Below are 21233 nucleotides of genomic sequence, written 5' to 3'. Positions count from 1 at the left end.
GTGAGGGAGTCCAGTGGTGACAGTGATGTGTGAGAAAGAAAAAGTACAGCTCATTGACTGAATGACACGTGTCCTTGTAGGGTAGGGAGATGGATGAGCGGAGGACAGAGATTGGGTTGTTGTTTTTACTGCGTCACAGGCAAAGCACAACAACGGACCTTTTTTTTGGTTTTTTCTTTTTTTAAAAAGTTTCTTATAATTTTTTGTTATGTTAAAAATTGCTTCTTTTAGAATCTAAAAAATCACTTTTTGGTTAATGTAGATAAAAACAGCTACCAGCTTTTATGAAAGTTTTAAATTTTTTTAGTTTCTTTTAGCTTTTTGTTTGTAGACTAATAATTTTGTTCAAATTTATTACCCATATGGACATGTTGGGGTTGATTTGTAATATTATCTAATTCAAAAATTCATATAAAATTGGTATTTAATTTGGATAAAAAAATTTCTCTGTCTCAAAAATAATAAATTATTAATTATTACAATTATAAATGACATATACTAAACCAATTTTATCAAAAATATTTTTAGAAAAAATAAACTATTTATACTCGATACAAAAGAATGAGTAATAAAGCAAAAGTTATTTTTTACAATTTTTCTATACCTCTCCATCGTTATAAACTAAAATTGTTACATTTCTGAAGTCTTATGATTTTATTTTCCACAACCAGAACAGTTTTTTTAATGTCTTTTAGTTTTAAAAACAAAAAATATATATTTTAAACAATTTTTAATTTTCCATTTAAAAATTCCAAAAATTGAATTAGTTACCAACGCACCAATTTTTCTAATTTAAAATGTAAAAAATAATGAATTACCAAACAAACCCTAACTTTCTATAAAATTGATTATGCAGTTCTTTTTTTTAATCATATAACCATTGACAGTATTTTATAGCCTATAAACCTACTCATTTATATATATATAACTAGTTTATTGAATTTTACCTAAAATAATATTTTAAAAAAAAACAAATCTAAAAATATAGGAATCAAATTGTTAGAATCAAAGTAAAATGTTTATAAAGTAAATGAATTAAAAAAATTGGGATGAGAAAAATAGAAAGGGTGTTTGTTTGGTAGTGGGATTTTGTGGAGAATGACCGTGGATTAGGTGGTGTTTGGATGCAGGGATAAGGCTGGCAAATCGCTGTATTTTCATTGGTATCGACGCTTCCTTACATCATTTTTAAAACCATTTCTTATGTATTCTTCGTTGTTCCAAACCTTTCTTTTTTTTCTAAAATAAATAAATATAATTCCCTAAACAATAATAATAATAATGAGATGGAAAAAGCACAAAACAAAACAAAAAGCAATATCTACCCATGGTGTCTAATACTTTAATTAATCATACACCCATTCAATTATATTTAGGTTTTACCGTAGTGTTTTGGGTATGATTTATAATACTAATTTCATTTCGATACATTTCAACTTAATTCTTGTTTTTCATAGATTTTATTTGTCACGAGTCCATTTCTATTTGGCCATTGATTTTTTATGCGATTTGACATGACTCGTTTCCTCTAATATATGAAATGTATCTTTATACGTTTACACTACTAAATTTTATAACATGGTGTAACGAGGATGATCATTTTTGCCGCAATGAAAAATATATATAGTTATAGCAAACTATACATATTTTATAATGTATTTGCATTAGGGATGAGACTTGTGTTGCCCTAACGAGATAACAAACTCTGTCGTGATACACACAAAAAATTGTGAGAAGGAAAGGAGAAACTCAAGGAAAATATATCAAATATTGTGTCGTAGATGATTCTTAAAAATCCAACTTTGTGCTTAAACAGGTTTATAAATTTTAAAAGGTGTAAAATATATCATGGTAGACGTAAACATAAAAGTTTATGAATGGTACCAAAAGCAATCCATAAAGTCTCGAGGTTAAACTTAAAATTAAGCAAATATATTTTTAATTCATTTTAAAAAAATCAAATTCCTATACAATTACCTTAAAACAATAATAATGAATTTATGTGTTTTATAATATTTATATGTACAAGGTACAGATTTACATTCGTGATTTCAAGAAGATTTGAAGTCAAATATCTAATGATAAGATTGATGGTATTACTTTTTTTAGTTCGATAAAGAACGAGATTCAAATAAGTTAATTATTAAAAATCTAAAAATTATTAAAGTCAAAATGTGATGATTAAGAAATGATTTTAACCTTGTTGTTTTATTTTATTTTGTTTATTTATTCACATTTGGTATAAAATAGAGACATTAATTAATAAGTGTGAAAAGGTACAACGTATCATTATTACTTCAATTATTTTGCCAATTAGGTGGAAGAATATGTTTTCAAAAAAGTATTTATATTTCTGCCTCAAAAAAGTATTTCTATTTCAATCAAACTTAAAAGTGACCAAAGTCCATATAGACTTCAATTATTACTATTTTGTGTTATAACACTGCCCTAATTAAGGATTTTAGAAAATAATATTTAATTAATTTTCATAAATATAACAAACCCACCAAATATTTAAAGTCCATTAAATGAAATTGATCATTTTTTAAAAATATTAAGTTTACTTTTCATTTTTCTCGTCTTTCTTCTCTTCCTGCCGTTTTTTAAAAATATTTTTTATTTGTCTATCCAGATTTAAACTATATAAAAAAAATATTGAATTAAACGATCGTGTGTCAAATCTAAATAACCTTGAAAAAAATTGTACGCTCAAGTCAACATTTTTTAGATTTTCTATGCAATTTTAGAGTTTATTTATTTAATTTTGTTAAACTCTGGAAAAGATTCAAACTACGAACCTATTGATTGATCTTCGATATCTTTGGATGACATATACATTTTTAACATTTTTTAAATTAGTTCATGGAAGTGAATTTTTTATTAATAAAATATTCAATTAGAAATTTTAAAAAAATAAATTTCATAATTCTAACATTTTTCTAAAATTTACAATATCTACCAATAAAATGTCTCATATAATTAATTTCAAAACCAACAAGTGCATTTACTTGAGAAAACTACAAGTGGGATTTTTTTTTATCTTTTTGTAAGGAATTGCATTGAATAAATGAGGTCAAAGAAAAGGGAAGAGAGAGTGGAAACCCTACCATCCATAATTGAAGTAATTTAATTGCCTTCTAAAAGTTTGACAATTGATTGTGGCAAAGCCAAAATACCACATTTAATTGGTGTAATTTTGTTTTTGTTTTTACTTTTTAAAAATTTGTTATATCGTATTTATGTTATTTAGTGCCTTATATAAACTTTTTAATCTTACCGACCTTCTTACCTATGGTAAATTTAGTTTCCTACTTGTTTTATGTTATTTAGTGAATGTTATGTTGATTTGAAGTAATGATTTACAAAATAAAAATAGATAAGATTAGATGAATGGCTTTAATTTTGAAATGCAAAGGGACCTAGTAGAGAAAAGTGTGAAAATGAAAGTTGGGTTATCAAAGACTTAGCTCTTTCATGGGGTCATGTTGGTACCAAACACATTTTTGTATGTATACTTTTGAAGGTGTAGGCAAACAAAAGGTATGGATAAAGGAAAAGTGGGGTCTAATGCTCTCAATTGCCATAATAATTAGTCATTAATTTGTGGACAATGACTATCTTTTTCAATAAAATAATGGAAAGCCTTAATAATTAATCCATCAACCAAATCATTATATATCAAACATTTTTATTAATAAAAAAAATTAACCTATTGCTCATCAATCACATGAAACTATTTATAAAATATAACAAAATCTATCGAACTCAATTTTGTAGTTTATTTATGTTTTTTTTATGTCAATTATTGTCGAGTTAAGTTTACGAAATTTAATTTTTTTAATAAATTCTTATACCTTTGTGTTTAAAAGGCTATTCGTTGATATCGTTTATTGTATGATTACCTATATAGCCTTTGATCCAAAATGATCATTGCTAGCACCATTAGTCTATTAATATATTAAGCATGTTTTTAAATTAACATATCTATTAGATATGAAATTGTTGGCTTTGTTTTTTCATTATTGTTTGATTGTCAATTACATGTACCTTTTGATCCAAAATCATCTATAAGAGTATTCGTCCATGGATAGATTTAACATTTTTAAAACTATCATATCTATTAGGCATGAAATTGAATGTTTAACCCGCTAAAATCTAAACTTTTAATTTTATATAAACTATATCCACAAATTAATTAACTTTTTAGAACATTGAATAGACACACGTAAAAATGAAATTTCAAAGATATATTATCAATTAAATCAAATGGTAAGGAACCTAATAAACACAAAAAAGTGAAAGTTCGTGATTAAAATTGTTATTTATCTTTTAACCAAAAAAGAAAGAGATAACATTATTATGCACAAACTAAACTCACAGAAGACAACGACCTAATATCATTATGAATCAACATATATTCTAGTTAATTTTGATTCATATTTCAAAAATGTATTTTGGTTCAACTAACACGTGTTTAAAGAATTAACCGTCTGTGACTCATTGCAGCTTTAATTATATTGACTTTCATAAGTATTTATTTTATAGTCTTTTATTTAGTAGGTGTTAGATGACAAATTGTTAGAAAGTAGTTGTCATAACCTTAATAGCAAAAGAATAGATACATTCTCGTCAAAAATTATTTTACTTATCCACATATAATGCATAACATTAGTCATTATATCATATTAAAAACTTAGATATATAATAAATATACATAGTACTATAGTGTAGAGAAAACATTATGATCATTAGGACACATTCTGCCAAGATGCTCTATAATTGTTGTGGTGTTGTTCCTACCAACAATATGTTTGTGGTTCAACATTATTACTGTTATTGTCCATGGTTTTACTGCTATGCCTTCTGCCATTCAATTCCTTTTTGTCATGTCCCATTGGAATATACAATTATATATATATATATATATATATATATATATATATATATATATATTGTAATTGTCCTTTGTACCAATGCCTTCTTGTCCTCAACCTATCTTATATGTATATATTATTATCTTTTGTAAAAATTATATATGACTATTCAAACTCTCTGTTTTAATGCTGGCTTATTGAATAAGAGTTCAATCAACATCATCTCATTTACTTTACAGAAATGATTTTGTGTCAAAATTATTGTCATATCATGAAAGGGTTAAAATAAGATAAGTATGTTCGTTAAAGTAGTATTGCTTGAGTTGTTAAGGGTTTTTTTTTGGTATCTTGTTTACATCGTCATCAACTAAAATTATTGAAATGACCTTGCTATACATGTGTGTGTTGGACTCTCAATTGATCTCGCTTAAGGAAATGGAGAGTCAGAAGTGAAAAATGTAAACTTAAAAAAGCGTAATTACTACAAAAAACTGAGAGACTGATGAATGAGAGTGAGGAGAGCAGAAAAATATAAGCGCAAATGAGCAAGAGAGGATCCTAATTAACACGATAATCTATTTATAATAATAATATTAAGAATTATAATTTATTTTCGAGAATTCTATAATTAAATTTATGTACCGAATATATATGTATCCAAACCAAATAGAACTTGTCCTACAATACAATGACACGTAAAAGAGTGACGAGTTATAGTTGATGGCTAGTACTAAAATAGGAGAAAGGGAGATCACACCTTAGTTAATTCGACCTACTTAGCCATAAACAAACTTCTCATATACTATTTTCTTTAAGTTGACCTAAACTATTTATCATCGTATCAATTGGGGATCATGACCTACACCATATAAAACCTCATTATCAACTTGTTTGTGCATAGGGTGGACCAAAATTTCCAAAATGTATTAGTCCTTCAAATTATCTTTTTTAAAAAAGAAAAAGACGTTCATTCCATTTCGAATCCTAAAATTCATTATCAACATTTTGAATATTTTGTTTTAATCCATCCACTTCTTTTAAAATTTTGATATAGTTCACAGTCTTATACTCTATGACTCATGACATTAATAACTAAGTGAAAATTGTGAAATCTAATAAAACTAAAATTTAAGATTAAATCTAAGAACACGTATACGTAAGATTATTATTATTATTATTATTTAATCTCATTGAACGTTAAAAAGTTGTTATTATTATTATTATATATATTGGTCAATGGTTGTTTTTGAAACATCAAAATCAAAGAAACCCTTTTTCTCAAATATAGTGAAATGAAGGGGCCACAAACTTGAGATTGAAGAACTAGTTAGAAGAAGAACATTAGTTTTTAAAAAACTCAACAACCATTTGAGAAAATAATAGTGGAGCCCCATCAATTAAAATGACTACCAATTTAATGGACCCCAAGTACACACACACACATATATATATAATGCACACTTCAAGTACTCTCTCAAGAAATATTAATATGTGATTTCTCTTATCCTATCATCTCTTTCTTCATTCATTTTTAGCCCTTGATTTCATCCACTCTATGTAATGCTCATTTAATACTATATTGATTCTTTTTTTCTTTTACAAGTCCATTTTCTCCCATTCTAAAAATAAAACAAATTCTAAAAATTAAAAATACTAGTGTTTTGTTATGAAATTTTAGCTCATAATTTAACTTAAACTTTAAAAATCGAGAAAAAAAAAAAACAAATAAAACGATTACTTATTAAATTTAACAAACAAAGTATTAAATTTTAGAATTTTTTAAAAAAGAAATAAATTATTTAGGCTCCATACAAATTTGTTTTATTGATGGAGTTAAAGTATTTTATAAAATCATATTTTTTAATGCAATTTTTTCTAGTTTTTATATTTAAAATTTTAGGCTTATTAATTAAACACAATCTTAATTTCTACATTCAAAATCTTATCTTCTATACTTTACTTTCTTTATAAATGATTCAAAGTAATCCCTATGTTTTCTTTTTCTTTATTACCTAAGTTAGAGAAAAACTAACCAATTAGAGGTTTTATTTAATAGTTTTCTTAATATTTACTATGGTCATTATTAATAACAAATTAAACAAATATATATATAAACTTGTTAATTAATTTTATTCCAAAAATTATTAATTTGGAATAAAATTAAAAAAATTTGGCTACTAGTAGTTACAAAATTATCTTTAATTTCTTATTCTTTTTATTATTCTCTAATAGATGTGTTGTTGATGGCTATCAAAACATATTTTTTTGAAACGTCAACTATTTTGTGGGATGAGAACGAGGAATGAGACGACGAAAGCAACAAACTAATCTATACACACGAGGTTCCATTTTGGTAAATTTTACAAAAATGCATTCTCACTCCCCCTGTGTGTTAAATCATTCATACACCCTTAATAGAGATTAAATTTAAAATTTACGGTACTTGAAGAGATTAAGGAGCCATTTGAGGTGAAGATTACATCATTATTCAAAAGTTTCCAATAAGCTATAGTAAACGTCATTTCAAAACCTTCAAGTTGTTGCATTATTTACTATTTGCTAACTTTTTTATTACTTTAAATTCATAATTTTGTTTAATTATTTGTTATAATGTTCATCACTATTTTCTTATCAAACTAAAATAATCAACACTTCAAACATATACTATTATAATCCAAACAAAAAATATGTACCCGAAAATAAACTATTTAAACCTAACTATAATAGTGTATGATTATAATAACTAAGTTTTTGTTTCAAGTACTTCGTAAAGGTCCATGATCTATGAGTGATAGATTTTGCTATATCTATAATTTTTTTTAAAATATTGATATGTACTTAATTATTTTGAATATAATTGCTATATTTACGAGTATGGTAAACCGTATTTGGAATGATATAGTCTAACCTTGGCTTAATGATAGAATAATTAAAACTTTAATTGGTGTTAGACGAACTTATGGCATTTTCTTAAATTGGATAAGCATTGGGTCACATAAAACAAACAAAGCCCATCAAATTATAAATACACAAATTTTGACGTGGCATTTTTTGATAGGCTAAGGATCCAATCTCACAGAGTCATCGTTGCACTGGAATGTATCCTTCGATTTTATATAATATATTTTTAATAAAATAATTCAATGAGAGCGAAATAGTTGCGGAGAAAATCAAACGATGGAGCGGGCGAATGCTTGAGGGGAAATGGGAAGGAAGAAAATCGACCGAAAATGAGGAACTGGGTTCTTTCAACATTAGGTCCTTCTCCTAATTTCGATGCCGAATTTCTAATCTTTGAGCTTTGAGGAAGGTTTTTTTTTTGGTTCATGGCGGAACCTGATACAATCTTCTTCATCTCTACCGACAAAGCTTCTGCTCTACTCCTTGTTGTCAGGTTCCATTTGGGTTTATACATTTTCGTTTTGTTTTTTCTTTTTCATTTGGATCACTGACTGATTATCTCGCTTGAGGATCTGACACAATGAAGTTCGGCTTGATTTTGTTTTTGTTCTTCTGTTTAATTTGAGGTGGGATGTTTGTTCTGGACACTTGGTAGTGTGGTTTTGGGAGATGGGTTTTGATTTCCGAAGTTGAAATTTGCTATTTAGCTTGGAAATTTTGGATCTTTTGGAGTGAGTGGCGTTCAATAGGGTTCTGCATTTTGTGGGGGATAAGGGAGTCCTATTGGGTGTTTGTGTATTTTGTGAATAAGTTCATCGCCATGGATGGTATTGGGGAATCTTCTCAATCTGGGTCTGGAGTTGTTGATTCTCAATCTTTGGGAAGTGGTGTTGTTCGTGAAGATAATATGGTTGCCGAACAAGTTTCGCCTCTAAGAGGTGGTGGGAGGAACACTAGTCCATTGGGTAGAGCAGGATCGAGGAACACTAGTCCTTCGAGACAGAAGGTTATAAAGACGAAACCTCGTGGATTAGATGAGGAAACGGTCACAACATTTGGTAAAGCAGCTCATCCAGACGTTCAAATGGAAGACAGTATATGGGCGATGCTACCTGAAGATTTGTTGAATGAGATATTAGCCAGGGTTCCTCCATTTTTAATCTTTAGGCTTCGTTCTGTTTGTAAAAGGTGGAATTCGATACTTCAAGATTGTAGTTTTCTTAAATTTCATGCTCAAGTGCCTTCACATGGGCCTTGTCTTCTCACATTTTGGAAGAATTCTCAAACTCCCCAATGCTCAGTCTTCAGCTTGCCTTTAAAAACATGGTATAAGATTCCGTTCACATTTTTGCCTCCTTGGGCATTCTGGTTGGTTGGTTCATCTGGTGGTCTTGTTTGTTTTTCTGGGCTTGATGGGCTAACTTTCAAAACCTTGGTATGCAATCCACTCACACAAAAGTGGAGGGCATTGCCAAATATGCATCACAATCAGCAGAGGCAGCTAATTTTGGTTGTTGATCGGACTGACCGTTCGTTTAAAGTTGTAGCGACTAGTGATATTTATGGTGATAAGTCTCTACCCACTGAAGTTTATGACTCAAAGCTGAACCGTTGGTCACTTCACCAGACAATGCCTGCAGTAAATCTCTGCTCCTCGAAGATGGCATATTGTGATTCCAAGTTATACTTGGAAGCTCTTTCTCCTCTTGGTCTAATGATGTATCGTTTAGACACAGGCTATTGGGAACATATTCCAGCCAGGTTCCCTCGTTCATTATTGGATGGGTATTTGGTTGCTGGTACACAAAAGCGTCTATTCCTTGTTGGTAGGATTGGTCTTTATAGCACTCTTCAAAGCATGAGAATTTGGGAACTGGATCATGCAAAAATCACGTGGGTGGAGATTAGTAGAATGCCGCCAAAATATTTTCGAGTTTTGTTGAGGTTATCAGCGGAGAGATTTGAGTGCTTTGGACAGGATAATCTGATCTGCTTTACATCTTGGAACCAAGGGAAGAGTCTTCTTTATGATGTGGATAAAAAAGTCTGGTCTTGGATTGCTGGTTGTGCTCTGCAGTCATGTAACAGCCAGGTCTGCTTCTATGAACCGAGATTTGATGCTTCTGTACTATGAGCTGACTTTTTTCTTTTCAGTGAAGATTCTTTATTACATCCATTCTTATTTGAGGGCACAATTTTTCTTATGACTTCTACATGTACACATCCATGTAAATTGTTACTTCACTTCATGATTATGGGCGTCTGCTGTTTTGCTGGACTAACTATGTGGTCATAAGCCTAGGAGACCAATTTTGTTTGCAAGATATAGCAGTAGTAAGAATAGTTACAACCAAGACTTTCCGTATATGGATTTAGTGACAAATTAGCTTGAGCACGTGATCAACTGCACTCAAGGAAATTATGTGGGTGGCATTTGGGAAGAATAGAAGCCAAGTTTTTATTTGCTGATGTGTTGGTTCAGGTTCATTTCAAGTTATGGCTATGGCAATTAGCTCCATTGCTCTTGCAGTTCTGAGATATAATTGTGAGCTGCTGACTCCAAAGTTCAATGATGATGATCAAGAATGTTAAAACCATCTATCAGAACTTGCAGTGCTCGGTTTGGTTCCTGGTAACTAGCTGCTCAATTCAGATGTGGTGCTTCAAGAGGCTCTGAATAATCTGAGCTCTCAGACTAACTTCTATGGCTGGAGTTAAATACTGAAATCGTTGCTTTGTTAAGTGCATATATATAGTTTTCAGAGCTTTTCTCTAATGTAAAAAGACTGATTTGTGTCATCTGTTCAGGACATGAAAAGGAACAAATTCTTCAAGTTCAACTGGAATTCTTATACTAAACCAGAAATTTTCTCCTTGCTATGTTCTTAAATTTAGTGTTGGTTGGCTTCAAAAGTCTAAACTTTTGAGCTTTTTTCTTTTTGTTTCAACGTAATTACTGTTAGAATTCATATTGTCTATGGGTCAAAGCTTGTCTTCTGAGATGAAATCCAGTATCTTATCAGCGTGATCTCCTCTCCTTTCGTTTTTCAAATGGTGAATCGTTTCAGATTTTTTCATCAGATCTCGTCTAAACACACCAAAGCCCTTACTCAGGTGGAGTTGTTTAAGAAGTTGAGCTTAAAAAACAATAACCAGGTGTCATCACTTAGTAATGTGCCAAATAGGCCGCAAGATCAAAGGTCATTTTGCTATAAAGTCAGGGTTTTCTCCAGTTTGTGATATTTTGGCCATCTTTTCTTTTTCTTTCGCTCTCCCGTACTTTTACATGATGTTCAAAACAAGATAAGTTTCTTGGAACCTGCAGATCTCTTAGGAATTCTCTGAATCATCTCGGGTAAAAAATTCTTGATTCTGCAAACAAATTGGAGTATTCAGCTTATTTTTGCATAAATTCCAGAGTATAATCACCCGGAGGAAGCCATTGAATTGAGGGTTCCTTGAGGTAAATTCTTGCGCCATCTGCACCTTCTCTCTTTGCTTGCGTGAAAAGAAAACAATCAATAGGGGTTGGTCTTGGAAAACAGTCTTTCTTCAAATTCCTCCATATTTTGCTTATTTCTGACGTGTATTTCCGTGTCCTGCACGCATCAAGAATATATATGTTATACAGATACAGGCTTTGAAATTCTAGTTCTGACTTGATTTTGAGTCTATCTGTAAACCCTTGGTAATAAACTCTTATTTGCATTTCCCATTCTCTTTTTTCAATGTGTAAAGCTTGTACAGGAGAATGAAGCAGCTAGGTAGGTATGGCGCAAAGAAGCTCAATCAAGTCAGCAGTTCTGTGGGTTCGCATTTGCTCTTGTTATTCAAAGTATGTTTTACATTTTCACCGTCCTCCAGTTTTTTTGAATCTGTTTGTTGCAGTTTCTTAATGTGTCCTTAACTTTTTGTATAAGGTCAAAACTGGCTTACAGGAACTAAAGAAAATGCCTCATGTTTACAAAGGGCAAGCTTTTCATTTCATTTCATGACTAGCTTGTCTCTATTCTGCTTTTTCTTTACGTATTGGACTGGGGTCTCTGATTAGTAGCAGGATCAAAATTGCAGCAGGGAATTTTCTATGGTGTTGATAATACCATGAAAAACTGGTAGATGAGTGGGCTAGGAAAAACGAAATTGTTAGATCATTTACTGACGAAAAGGGTTGATAGAGAAGAGCGGATGATTGGAGTAAAGCATTCAAATAATATAGTTGGAGGGTACCTTAGAAGACTGTATTGCCATTTAGAGGTACATGTATGTAAAAATCAATACAGATGAGAAATATAAAATTTCTGGTTTGCTTTTGCTGCTGACTGATTATAGAGAGCCTACACATAACTTCATGAAAACAAAGCATTGAGTACTGAGTACATACCCTTTTGTCTGCCTTCTGTGGCCTGTTTAGTGTATTCACCTTTTTTTTTTTTTTTTTGAAGATTCATATCAATTATTAAGCATATGGTTTCAAGTTATGTGCTTTATAACAGTCTTCAAAGCATGAGAATTTGGGAACTGGATCATGGAAAAATTATGTCTTAGTACTTAGTAGAATGCCACTGAAATAATTTTTTGAACTTTCAAATCTTCATTTTGACAAAAATTTACGAAATTCCCATACATAAATTGAGCACTTCCAATTATTTCTCAATATTACCCTAACAAACGAACCTAATAGATCTACAACTTAGAAGCTCAAACTATTCTCTTGTCTTAGAACAGGATGATGGATTCGGACGAGTGGTAAATTTGAAGAAAGCCTTTAATCCCCATTTAGAAAAAAAAAACCACATGTTGCTAAAGGTATCGACTCATTGTAAATGGAAAGAGTGGAGATGGACTCTAGCAGGACACATATTCCACCAAAAACTCTTGAACTTTTCCAAAACATATGAACTAGAAATATCTGATCCTTTCTTTACTTTAGACTCTTAAGGATTTTAGAGAATTTCATTAAACAAGGATAGACTCAACTAGGATATGATATAAGACGAGCTTAGAAAATATTTTGATTGGACTCTAAGGCTCTTGTGCCAGATATAAGAGGAGTGTCTCCACTTTTAAGTCTAGGAAGTTAGAGAAACTTCAAAAGAGGACAAATTTGCAAAATTTAGAATGATTTGGTTTTAGATTACGCTTCCTCTAATAAATTCCTTCCTAAAGCTTCAAGTTTGATAGTGATTGGGGGTTATCTCATTTGTCAATGCTTTCAATGAGCTTCCAGTTATTTGGAAATCTACTTTAATACCTATTGGGATGAGATATTAAATCCAATGACTAATGAGTTCATAAGACAATATTTACTAACACAAATTGTTTTTAGTTACTCAACGTGTAAATTTCAGAAATTGCACTCACAATAGAAGTTTTCATGTTTCTATTTTGTCAGGGTGAAAACTCCTTTTTACCCCTCTTGTATACTTGCTTAATGGGAGGCTTAACAATATCCCCATGGGGAAGAGATACCTTGCGTTCTCAAGGTGGAAATCTGGGAGCTGCGTTTTGAGGACAACATACGCCTCCCAAGTAGCTTCACAGTTGGTTCCTCGAAGAGACTAAGCATTTCTAGTCACCCTCTGCTATATTCCACCCCACCTGGTTTACCTATTCTGTTTTTAAAACCCACTCTATCTAATCATTCAATAATGATATGTTGGGTGCACCTGGTGCGTATCTCCCACAACCTTCTTCAACTGAGAAACATGGAAATCTGGATGATTTTTTACTGATGTTGGTAGATCCAGTAGATAGGCTACCTCCCCTACATGCCCCATTGTTTCATATGAGCCAAAAATTTAGGAGATAGTTTCTCATAACGTTTCTTAGTCAAAGTAAATGTTCTAATGTTTGTACACTACATCGGGAGTGATACTTGAAGCAATGATTTTAAAAGAAGAGATTTATATACAATTGATTTGAAAAGTGATTTTTAATTACTATATATTTGGTTCAAAAAGTGATTTAAAAAACGGTAACTGAAATTTGATCGACGACGATCGCAAAAAACAATCATTGGAAGTTGGCCAAGGACAGTTGTTGAAAACAATCACTAGAGGTCGGCTGGAAGTGGCTATTGGAATAAATGGTCTGTTGAAGGCTATTGCTATCGGGTCGCTAGAAAATAGGCGTAGATAGAGGCGGTCGACAATGGTTACCAGAGTGATTGTTGAAGGTTGGCCAACGACCATTTTCTGAAAACGATCATTGGAAGTTGTTTGATATCAGTCACTGAAATGCGACCGTCGAAAATTGATTTGTGGTGATGCTGGAAAACGTTGATCTGAGGTTGGCAGCAATGGTTGCAAGAAGTTGTTTGACAACTGTCATAAAAATATCGTTATTGAAAATTGATCAACACTTGTTTTGAAAAGCGGTCATCGGAGGTTGGTTTAGTAGCAACTGCGTAAAAATGGGTCGTTTGAAAATAGTCAACAGAGACGTGATTGGAGGTTGATTGGCTACCACTATAAACAAGTATCATTGGAAATTTGTCGACAAAGACCACTGAACAATGGTTGTTGAAAGTTCGTTGGTGATGGATGTTAAAAAGCAATTGTCAAAAGTTTGCTCACAAGAGTTGCAAAAAATAAAATAAAAAAATAAAAAAATAATAGATATCTAATTTTATTAATTTATTTTTAATAACGTTGGAGGTGATTCCCTCGTAATCACTAAATAAGTCACTTTGATTAGTGATACTTTAAAAATCTATTTAACGTGATTTTAACTTTTCATAAATCAGTTTTATTTTATTGTCAAGCATGATTATTTTAGATAAAGTAAATTTGGCAATATCAAAAGTGATTTTAGTTGTGCACACTCCCTCTTGGATCACCCACTCTTAGTTCGAGAGATAGCATTAGATCAATCAATATTGTTCTTTCCTCAACGATATATGATGATTCTTAACCTTAAACTTAATAACTAGTGGAAACATATAACAACATTTCAGAAAAGGAAAATTAGAGTGCATCCCAATTCTACTTTCGAGTTTATAAATAATTTTATAAACATAAAATTTGGCAAGACCGGACTCTATTACAATTTTAGTGACGGTAGTATCCTAATTAACATCCACACATAACATGTGCTCCAGTTAGACTGATTTGTGTGGCAAGAGTAAGTTCAGCTTTGAGGAACCTTATTTTACCGTGAAAAGCCAAAACATTTTGAAAGTATGAGTTGAAAATGTCGTGTGAGCAACTTCCATTTGAAATCAAACTTTTAAATATAGTTTTACATAAACATTTGCAAATTTGTCATAAATATATATACACACACGTATGATAAAATATTTCGAAAAAAATAATTGAAGTGAAAACAATTTGACAAAACGATTTAAAAACTTTTATTTTTTCATAAACAAAAAAGACAAATATTTAAGAAAACATTTGGGAAATAGCTTTTGAAAAAAAAAAAATCAAGCTATAGCAAAATTTTGAATTCTACCACTGATAGTCATCTATCACTATAGCATATTAATGATTATCGAATTTGAAGTTGTAAATAGTTTTTTTTTTTGTAAAAGTTGCTATTTAAAATTTTTTTGAGAAAACCTTTTTGTTCTAAAGGAGATTAGTGGAAATAATGTTTGTAATTTTGAAAAAGCATACAAGAAAATATATGTGAGTAATTAAAAGAGAGGAGAAGAGGATTTACCTAAGATGTGACGATGAATTCGAGAGGAAGAAAGAAATGATGAATACCTTAATTAATCTCTAGGAAGAAATGGAGACGGAGACTATAAGAGCATGTATGTTAATTAATTAAACACATACGAGAAAATTTAATTACGTCTTTGATGATGAATTCAAGAGAAAGAAAAAATAATGAATACCCTATACCCTAATCAATCCTAATCAATCACCCGTCCACATGTGACTTTTCTATATTATTAGAATTGATCTATCAATGAAATTTCATTACAAATTGGTACACATGATCTTAGTTCCTTTGATTTCCTCTTTATGATTTAAAATCCATTTTTTTAATAAACAAAACATAGTTTGGATAGTTAAGAAATACTAATTACAATTTGGTAGGCGGCACTGATTATAATTTCAGTAATTAGACATTTCATTTTTGTCTAATAGCGTAATGCCTCAGACTCAGGATTTCGAATTCAGATCCCTGAAATTGCTCTACATCTAAGATTTATTAGAGTGAAAATCGTTTCCACAAACTAACACGAGTCCATGCTTTGTCCGCAATTACATCCTAATAATCACATAAAGTAGTAAGTTGAGACAATGTTTGAGTTTGTTTCTCTTTAAGACTAAAAAGAATATCCTATAAAGCCTTCACAAAATCATATACAAAGTTATGGCCTTTGACAATAATGGGGAAGATTGTTGCATCTACAATATTTCTTTTGCCCAAAGGGGCCTATATGCTAAATGCTCACGTTTGTACCCTTAGCTTGTGGAGTAGTTTCGAGTTTTATTAGAAGTATTCAAATATTTAATATATTAGAATATCGAATGTATTGTTTATTTGATGTTAGGTCTTGTATTTTTCTCTCTATAAGGTTTCTCAATATGACATTATTGAATGCAATCTCCATTTTTATCTCTAACTTGATATTATACAAGTTTAAAGATCTTGAACATCGACTTTCTTTGAGTATAAATTAGAGTAAAATAAAAGTAATCATGACAGTATGAAGCTTTTTTTGTAAACATAAGCCATATGATTAATTTTCGAACCTAATCAAATTGATTACTCTTACTTTCTCAAATTGAATTATATATTTAAAATCACTCTTATTGCATTCGGTAAACATGGTATAAAATAAAATTGAATACAGGAACTTTCACTGTAGGTTCCAAATCCAAGCATTTGGGTTAAGAAAAAGTCCAAGTGAATTGATTTATTGAAAGGGGAAGGCAGATGGGAATGAACAGTGTGAGAAAAAGACGAGAGTGATGACGGCTGATCAAAAAACATTGTGTCAAAAAATAATATTGAACCAATTGGATTTGGGTTCTCTTCCCACCAAATACGAATTCTCTAAAATCCCATTTCGCCTTCGTTTTCTTTTTGCAACTTGCTTCGCTTGCAGTTACATTCTCTGTAGACTGGGTCTTCTTTGGTCCTATTTAGCCTTGACCCAGTTGGAAATCAACCATTACAAGCAAGAAAATCCGTCGTCGATCATTGTTCTTCATCAAGGCTCGCCAGAGGAGTTTATATCTTTCCTGGGTTTTGCTTAATTTCATCTACTTCGTTCGGTTTCGCCCCTTTTTCTGAAGTTTTGTAAGTTTTGGTTAATGGGAATTTGGTTTTAACTTGATTTCTAGACTTTTGCTTTGTTATTATGATCGGTGATCGATCAATTTTGCTGGAACTATGGTGTAGTGCTATTTGATTCACGGTTCATGGTTTAGATGCTTCCTGTGTTCAATCAAACGGTTTTTTTTTTCTTTGTTTGTATAATTCATTTGGAGTTTTTAGGACTACCCAATTGTGCGAATGAATGAATAAGTAAAAGTTAACTGATCTTTTGTGATACTCTCTGAATTCACCCCCACATATTCATATTCTTCCATGAAATTTCTTTCATATTCTTCCATGAAATTTCTTTGTGGTGTACTAAATTAGCGAGTATCAACTTCTTCCAGTGAAGGTCGTTGTCATTCGATGAAAGATATAGGGATTTTATGAAATGAACTGGTTGATTTTATACGGATTTCATGAAGCAGAGAATGGGGCTAGAACTTGCGACAATGTGTGGAATGAAATCAGGAAAAGCTTGCTCATGTTTTATTGTTTGCGGATTTCATCATCGGATGTTTCATTTCTCATTCGCCTTTTACATACACATTTTGCAGGTTGCTGATCAGTTAGCCTTTAGTTATCATTGTGCAAGATGTTTTCTCTGATTGAATATATTAAGAGGTTAAAGGATGAGTCAACGAGCTGATCTAGTTATCATTGGCATCTCTGTTGGTTTGGCACTTGGTATTTTGATTGCTCTCCTGGTATTTTATGTCATAAGATGGTATAGAAAGAATGTGTATCTTCGACGATGTACAAATGACCGTAGTCTAGGAACTATTCAGATTCAAACAAATGGATTGGATGCAAGTACTGAACTTAGTGCATCTCTTTCTGGTTCCATTGATTTTCGGGGCTCTGAAAAGCTCCATAAAGATTCTTGGTCCCTTTGGAGGAATCATCACCACAAAGATATAGTTGCTTCTGCATCCGGTGTTCTGAAGTACCCTTACAAGTATGCACAATATCGAATCTTTCAAAAATAAGATTCCACAATATGGAGGTTGTTTTATGCTGAAATTATTTGTTTACCCTTACTTTTCAGGGATATTCAGAAGGCTACAGAGAACTTCACTACTCTTTTGGGACAAGGATCTTATGGTCCAGTATATAAAGCAAAGATGCCCAATGGAGCAGTTCTAGCTGTTAAGGTGCTCGCTTCGGATTCCAAACAGGGTGAAAAAGAGTTTCAGACAGAGGTGAGGATGTTAGCCACATTTCAATTTCAGTCTTCTACTGGTAGTTGTTCCATTGTCTTTTCTTACCAATCTAACGTTTCAATGTTGGATCGATTGTTTCTGCTAATATGTCTTTTCTTTTTTATAACTATTTTCTCCCCAAAGGACGGGCTAGAGGAGCTTCTCTAATCAGGCATACAAGAATCACTTTTTTTGTAAGAATGGTTGAACTTAGGAGAATGGATTCCTAAACCAAAATACTTTAGGGTTAAGATGGTTATCTCGTGATATTAGTCAAGTGGCTCATAAATTGGTTTGGCCACTATGGATATAAAAGACATAGGTATCTCTAGAATATCACTGTACTTTATTTGTGTGAAGGAAATCTTTTAGGATTAATTCTCAGCAAATGGAGGAGAAATTCAGGATGAAATTAAGTTATTAACCATTTGCCACCTTCATTTGAAATTTATTTCCGTACACCAGTAATGCCATGAAATTACCCATGTGAACTCTTTGTATTGATTTTTATTTAGGTATCAGGGGACACTTTAAACTAACATCCATTGTTTGGTTTGCTGCAGGTAAGTCTACTAGGAAGATTGCATCATCGTAATCTAGTGAATTTGTTGGGATACTGCATTGATAAAGGAAGCCACATGCTAATTTATGAGTTCATGAGTAATGGAAGTTTGGACAACCTTCTTTACAGTACGTTCAAAGCCTATTGTAAATGAAAGAAATCTTTTTTATCATTGTTTGCAGATTTTCTGAAAGTTCAATCTCCTCTGGTGACTGTGGAACACGTGTTAGCATATATAGAATGATGGAAAATTTTATTGACTTGTTTGCATTTATACATGCATTCAGATTCAGAAAATCGTGTCTTGAGTTGGGATGAGAGGATTCAGATTGCTCTTGATATCTCTCATGGAGTCGAGTACCTTCACGAAGGGGTATTCTAAATTTCTCTTTTTTTTCATATGTTGGTGTTTATTTTCCTCCTTTATTGGTACAAGTGCTTGTAAGATGATTCATTTATATTTTTGGAACAGGCTGTTCCTCCCGTCATACATCGTGATTTGAAGTCTGCCAATATATTGTTAGATCATACGTTGGGAGCTAAGGTAAGGTTCTGGATAGCCTTTCTTATGGTTTGATATCCCATTCAAGTAATGCAAAATAATTTAAAGAAAACTAGAGACCATTTGTTGTATGTTGATTAAATACCTCTATCTCTTTCTTAACCTAAGCAGCATAGTTCCAATTGATTAAGACATACAAATGAAAGTAGACTAAACGCCTCTCCCTCCAGGAGGAACACCCACATACACAACATCAGCAAAAATGGAAGAAATTTATGTGCATTAGACAAAAAGAGTAGTTAGATACCATACCATCCTCAACACTCTCCTCAACAAGAATCACTTCATTTAGATAATATGTCAATCGATCTCAAAATCAATTGACAATGAATGAAGAGTAGTCTATCTATCTCATGAAGAGTGAAGTCCATTTTCGATGTGAAATTCTCACAATATATCCAAGAGGGTACCTGACTACCTCTTTTGAGTTCATTGTTGTTGGATCAAATCTCTATTTTTTTATTGGACCAATATTCATTTGAGCTTTATGAACCCAATAACATATTAGATAATATAGGGTTCCATCTCAAACCTAATTAACAATAAAGAAAATAGTTCGCCTATCTTATAATATGTTAGATCCCTTGATAAGGTATACTTGCATAGGAACGTTACGTGAGATGTTAAAAACCAAAGATACTACATAAAAAAATGAAATCTTAGAGACCAATGCAATATGTAAACTAAAGAATAACTTAGGTCCCTTCACGCGTGACATAATGCATAATTATATTATATGTGACTTTGGTCATCATTCTTGAATATACGTCACCATTTGTCATTCATAATTTACGTGCACATGTTATAGGTTGCTGATTTTGGTCTATCAAAGGAAGAGGTTTTTGATGGCCGGAATTCGGGATTGAAAGGTACATACGGCTACATAGACCCGGTATACATGGCTACAAATAAGTTTACGATGAAGAGCGACATCTATAGTTTTGGCATAATCATTTTTGAACTAATCACTGCCATCCATCCACACCAGAATTTAGTGGACTATATTAATCTTGTGAGTTTTTTTCTTCCATGTACACAAATGTTAACCTTGAAGTGTATACAGTTTCATGATTTTCAAAGTACAATCTCAGGCTGGAATGAGCGTGGATGGGATCGATGAAATAATTGACAAGCAACTAGCTGGAGAATACAGTCTTGAAGAAGCAAGGAAGCTAGCTGACATCGGTCATAGATGCTTGCATAACGTACCGAGAAAACGTCCTCTAATCAGCGAAGTTTCACAGGCGATATTGAAGATAAAGCAGAGACGACTTGGGAAGGCTAGTAACATGTCTCTTGCTAGCATGGATCTTTCAAGTGCAGTGAGTAGAATTGAGGAACAACAAGTGGAATTGAGTAGAATTGCTAGCGTAGTGTGAATCAAATGATTTTAAATGCTTCCCCATTGGGAAATTTTAAATGCTTTCCTTTTTGGCCTTCCCCAATCCGGAAGGAAAAGAAAAAAACTTTGTATCCATGCTCTCTTGTCCATTTCCCCAAGGAATTGAGCCTCGAATTGACTCCGTGATATTAGCAGGTGCTTCGTTTGGTTTGAGGTTCAATTCAGTGCTTCGTTTGGTTTGAGGTTCAATCCTCCAACTTTTACACTAAGAAACGTTGGAGGTTCAATCCTCCAAATTTTACACTAAAAAATGCTGCAGAAGTTATATCAATTTAAATTTTAAACTAATAACTATACAATGCAAACAGTAAAGATATTTGAACATTAAATCAATGGATGAGCCCCTCAAATAAATTAGATGTGAAGATTTTGGGTAGGTTGGTCATATTTCTATAGATTTACATTTGAAAATAATAAACCACTCTTTTTGAAATGATCCAGGCATCTCAAGACT

At 31.7% G+C, this 21233-nt stretch overlaps 2 protein-coding genes across 6 annotated transcripts; both read left to right on the top strand.

The window, feature by feature from the left end:
• The first annotated feature begins 8011 nt into the window (after nt 1–8011).
• Nucleotides 8012–12096, top strand: LOC101208225 (F-box/kelch-repeat protein At5g15710). 5 transcript variants are annotated; one of them, XM_031885920.1, is made up of 3 exons: nt 8012–11238; nt 11523–11610; nt 11847–12096. In XM_031885920.1, exon 1 carries the CDS (start codon nt 8596–8598, stop codon nt 9907–9909), a length of 1314 nt encoding a protein of 437 aa, XP_031741780.1. In that variant the 5' UTR covers nt 8012–8595; the 3' UTR covers nt 9910–11238; nt 11523–11610; nt 11847–12096. The 5 variants fall into 5 exon arrangements, with proteins under 5 accessions (XP_031741780.1, XP_031741778.1, XP_031741779.1 ...); XM_031885918.1 differs by having other exon boundaries at nt 11696–12096; XM_031885919.1 differs by having other exon boundaries at nt 11514–11610.
• Nucleotides 12097–16647: 4551 nt separating this feature from the next.
• Nucleotides 16648–21030, top strand: LOC101207982 (calcium/calmodulin-regulated receptor-like kinase 2). Its single transcript, XM_004141429.3, has 8 exons — nt 16648–17033; nt 17609–18009; nt 18100–18253; nt 18817–18943; nt 19103–19188; nt 19288–19359; nt 20186–20389; nt 20469–21030. Exons 2-8 carry the CDS (start codon nt 17684–17686, stop codon nt 20754–20756), a joined length of 1257 nt encoding a protein of 418 aa, XP_004141477.1. The 5' UTR covers nt 16648–17033; nt 17609–17683; the 3' UTR covers nt 20757–21030.
• Nucleotides 21031–21233: the final 203 nt, after the last annotated feature.

Source organism: Cucumis sativus, chromosome 5 (assembly GCF_000004075.3).
Source record: "Cucumis sativus cultivar 9930 chromosome 5, Cucumber_9930_V3, whole genome shotgun sequence".
Classification (NCBI taxonomy): Eukaryota; Viridiplantae; Streptophyta; class Magnoliopsida; order Cucurbitales; family Cucurbitaceae; genus Cucumis; species Cucumis sativus.
This window is presented reverse-complemented; position numbering and strand designations above follow the sequence as displayed.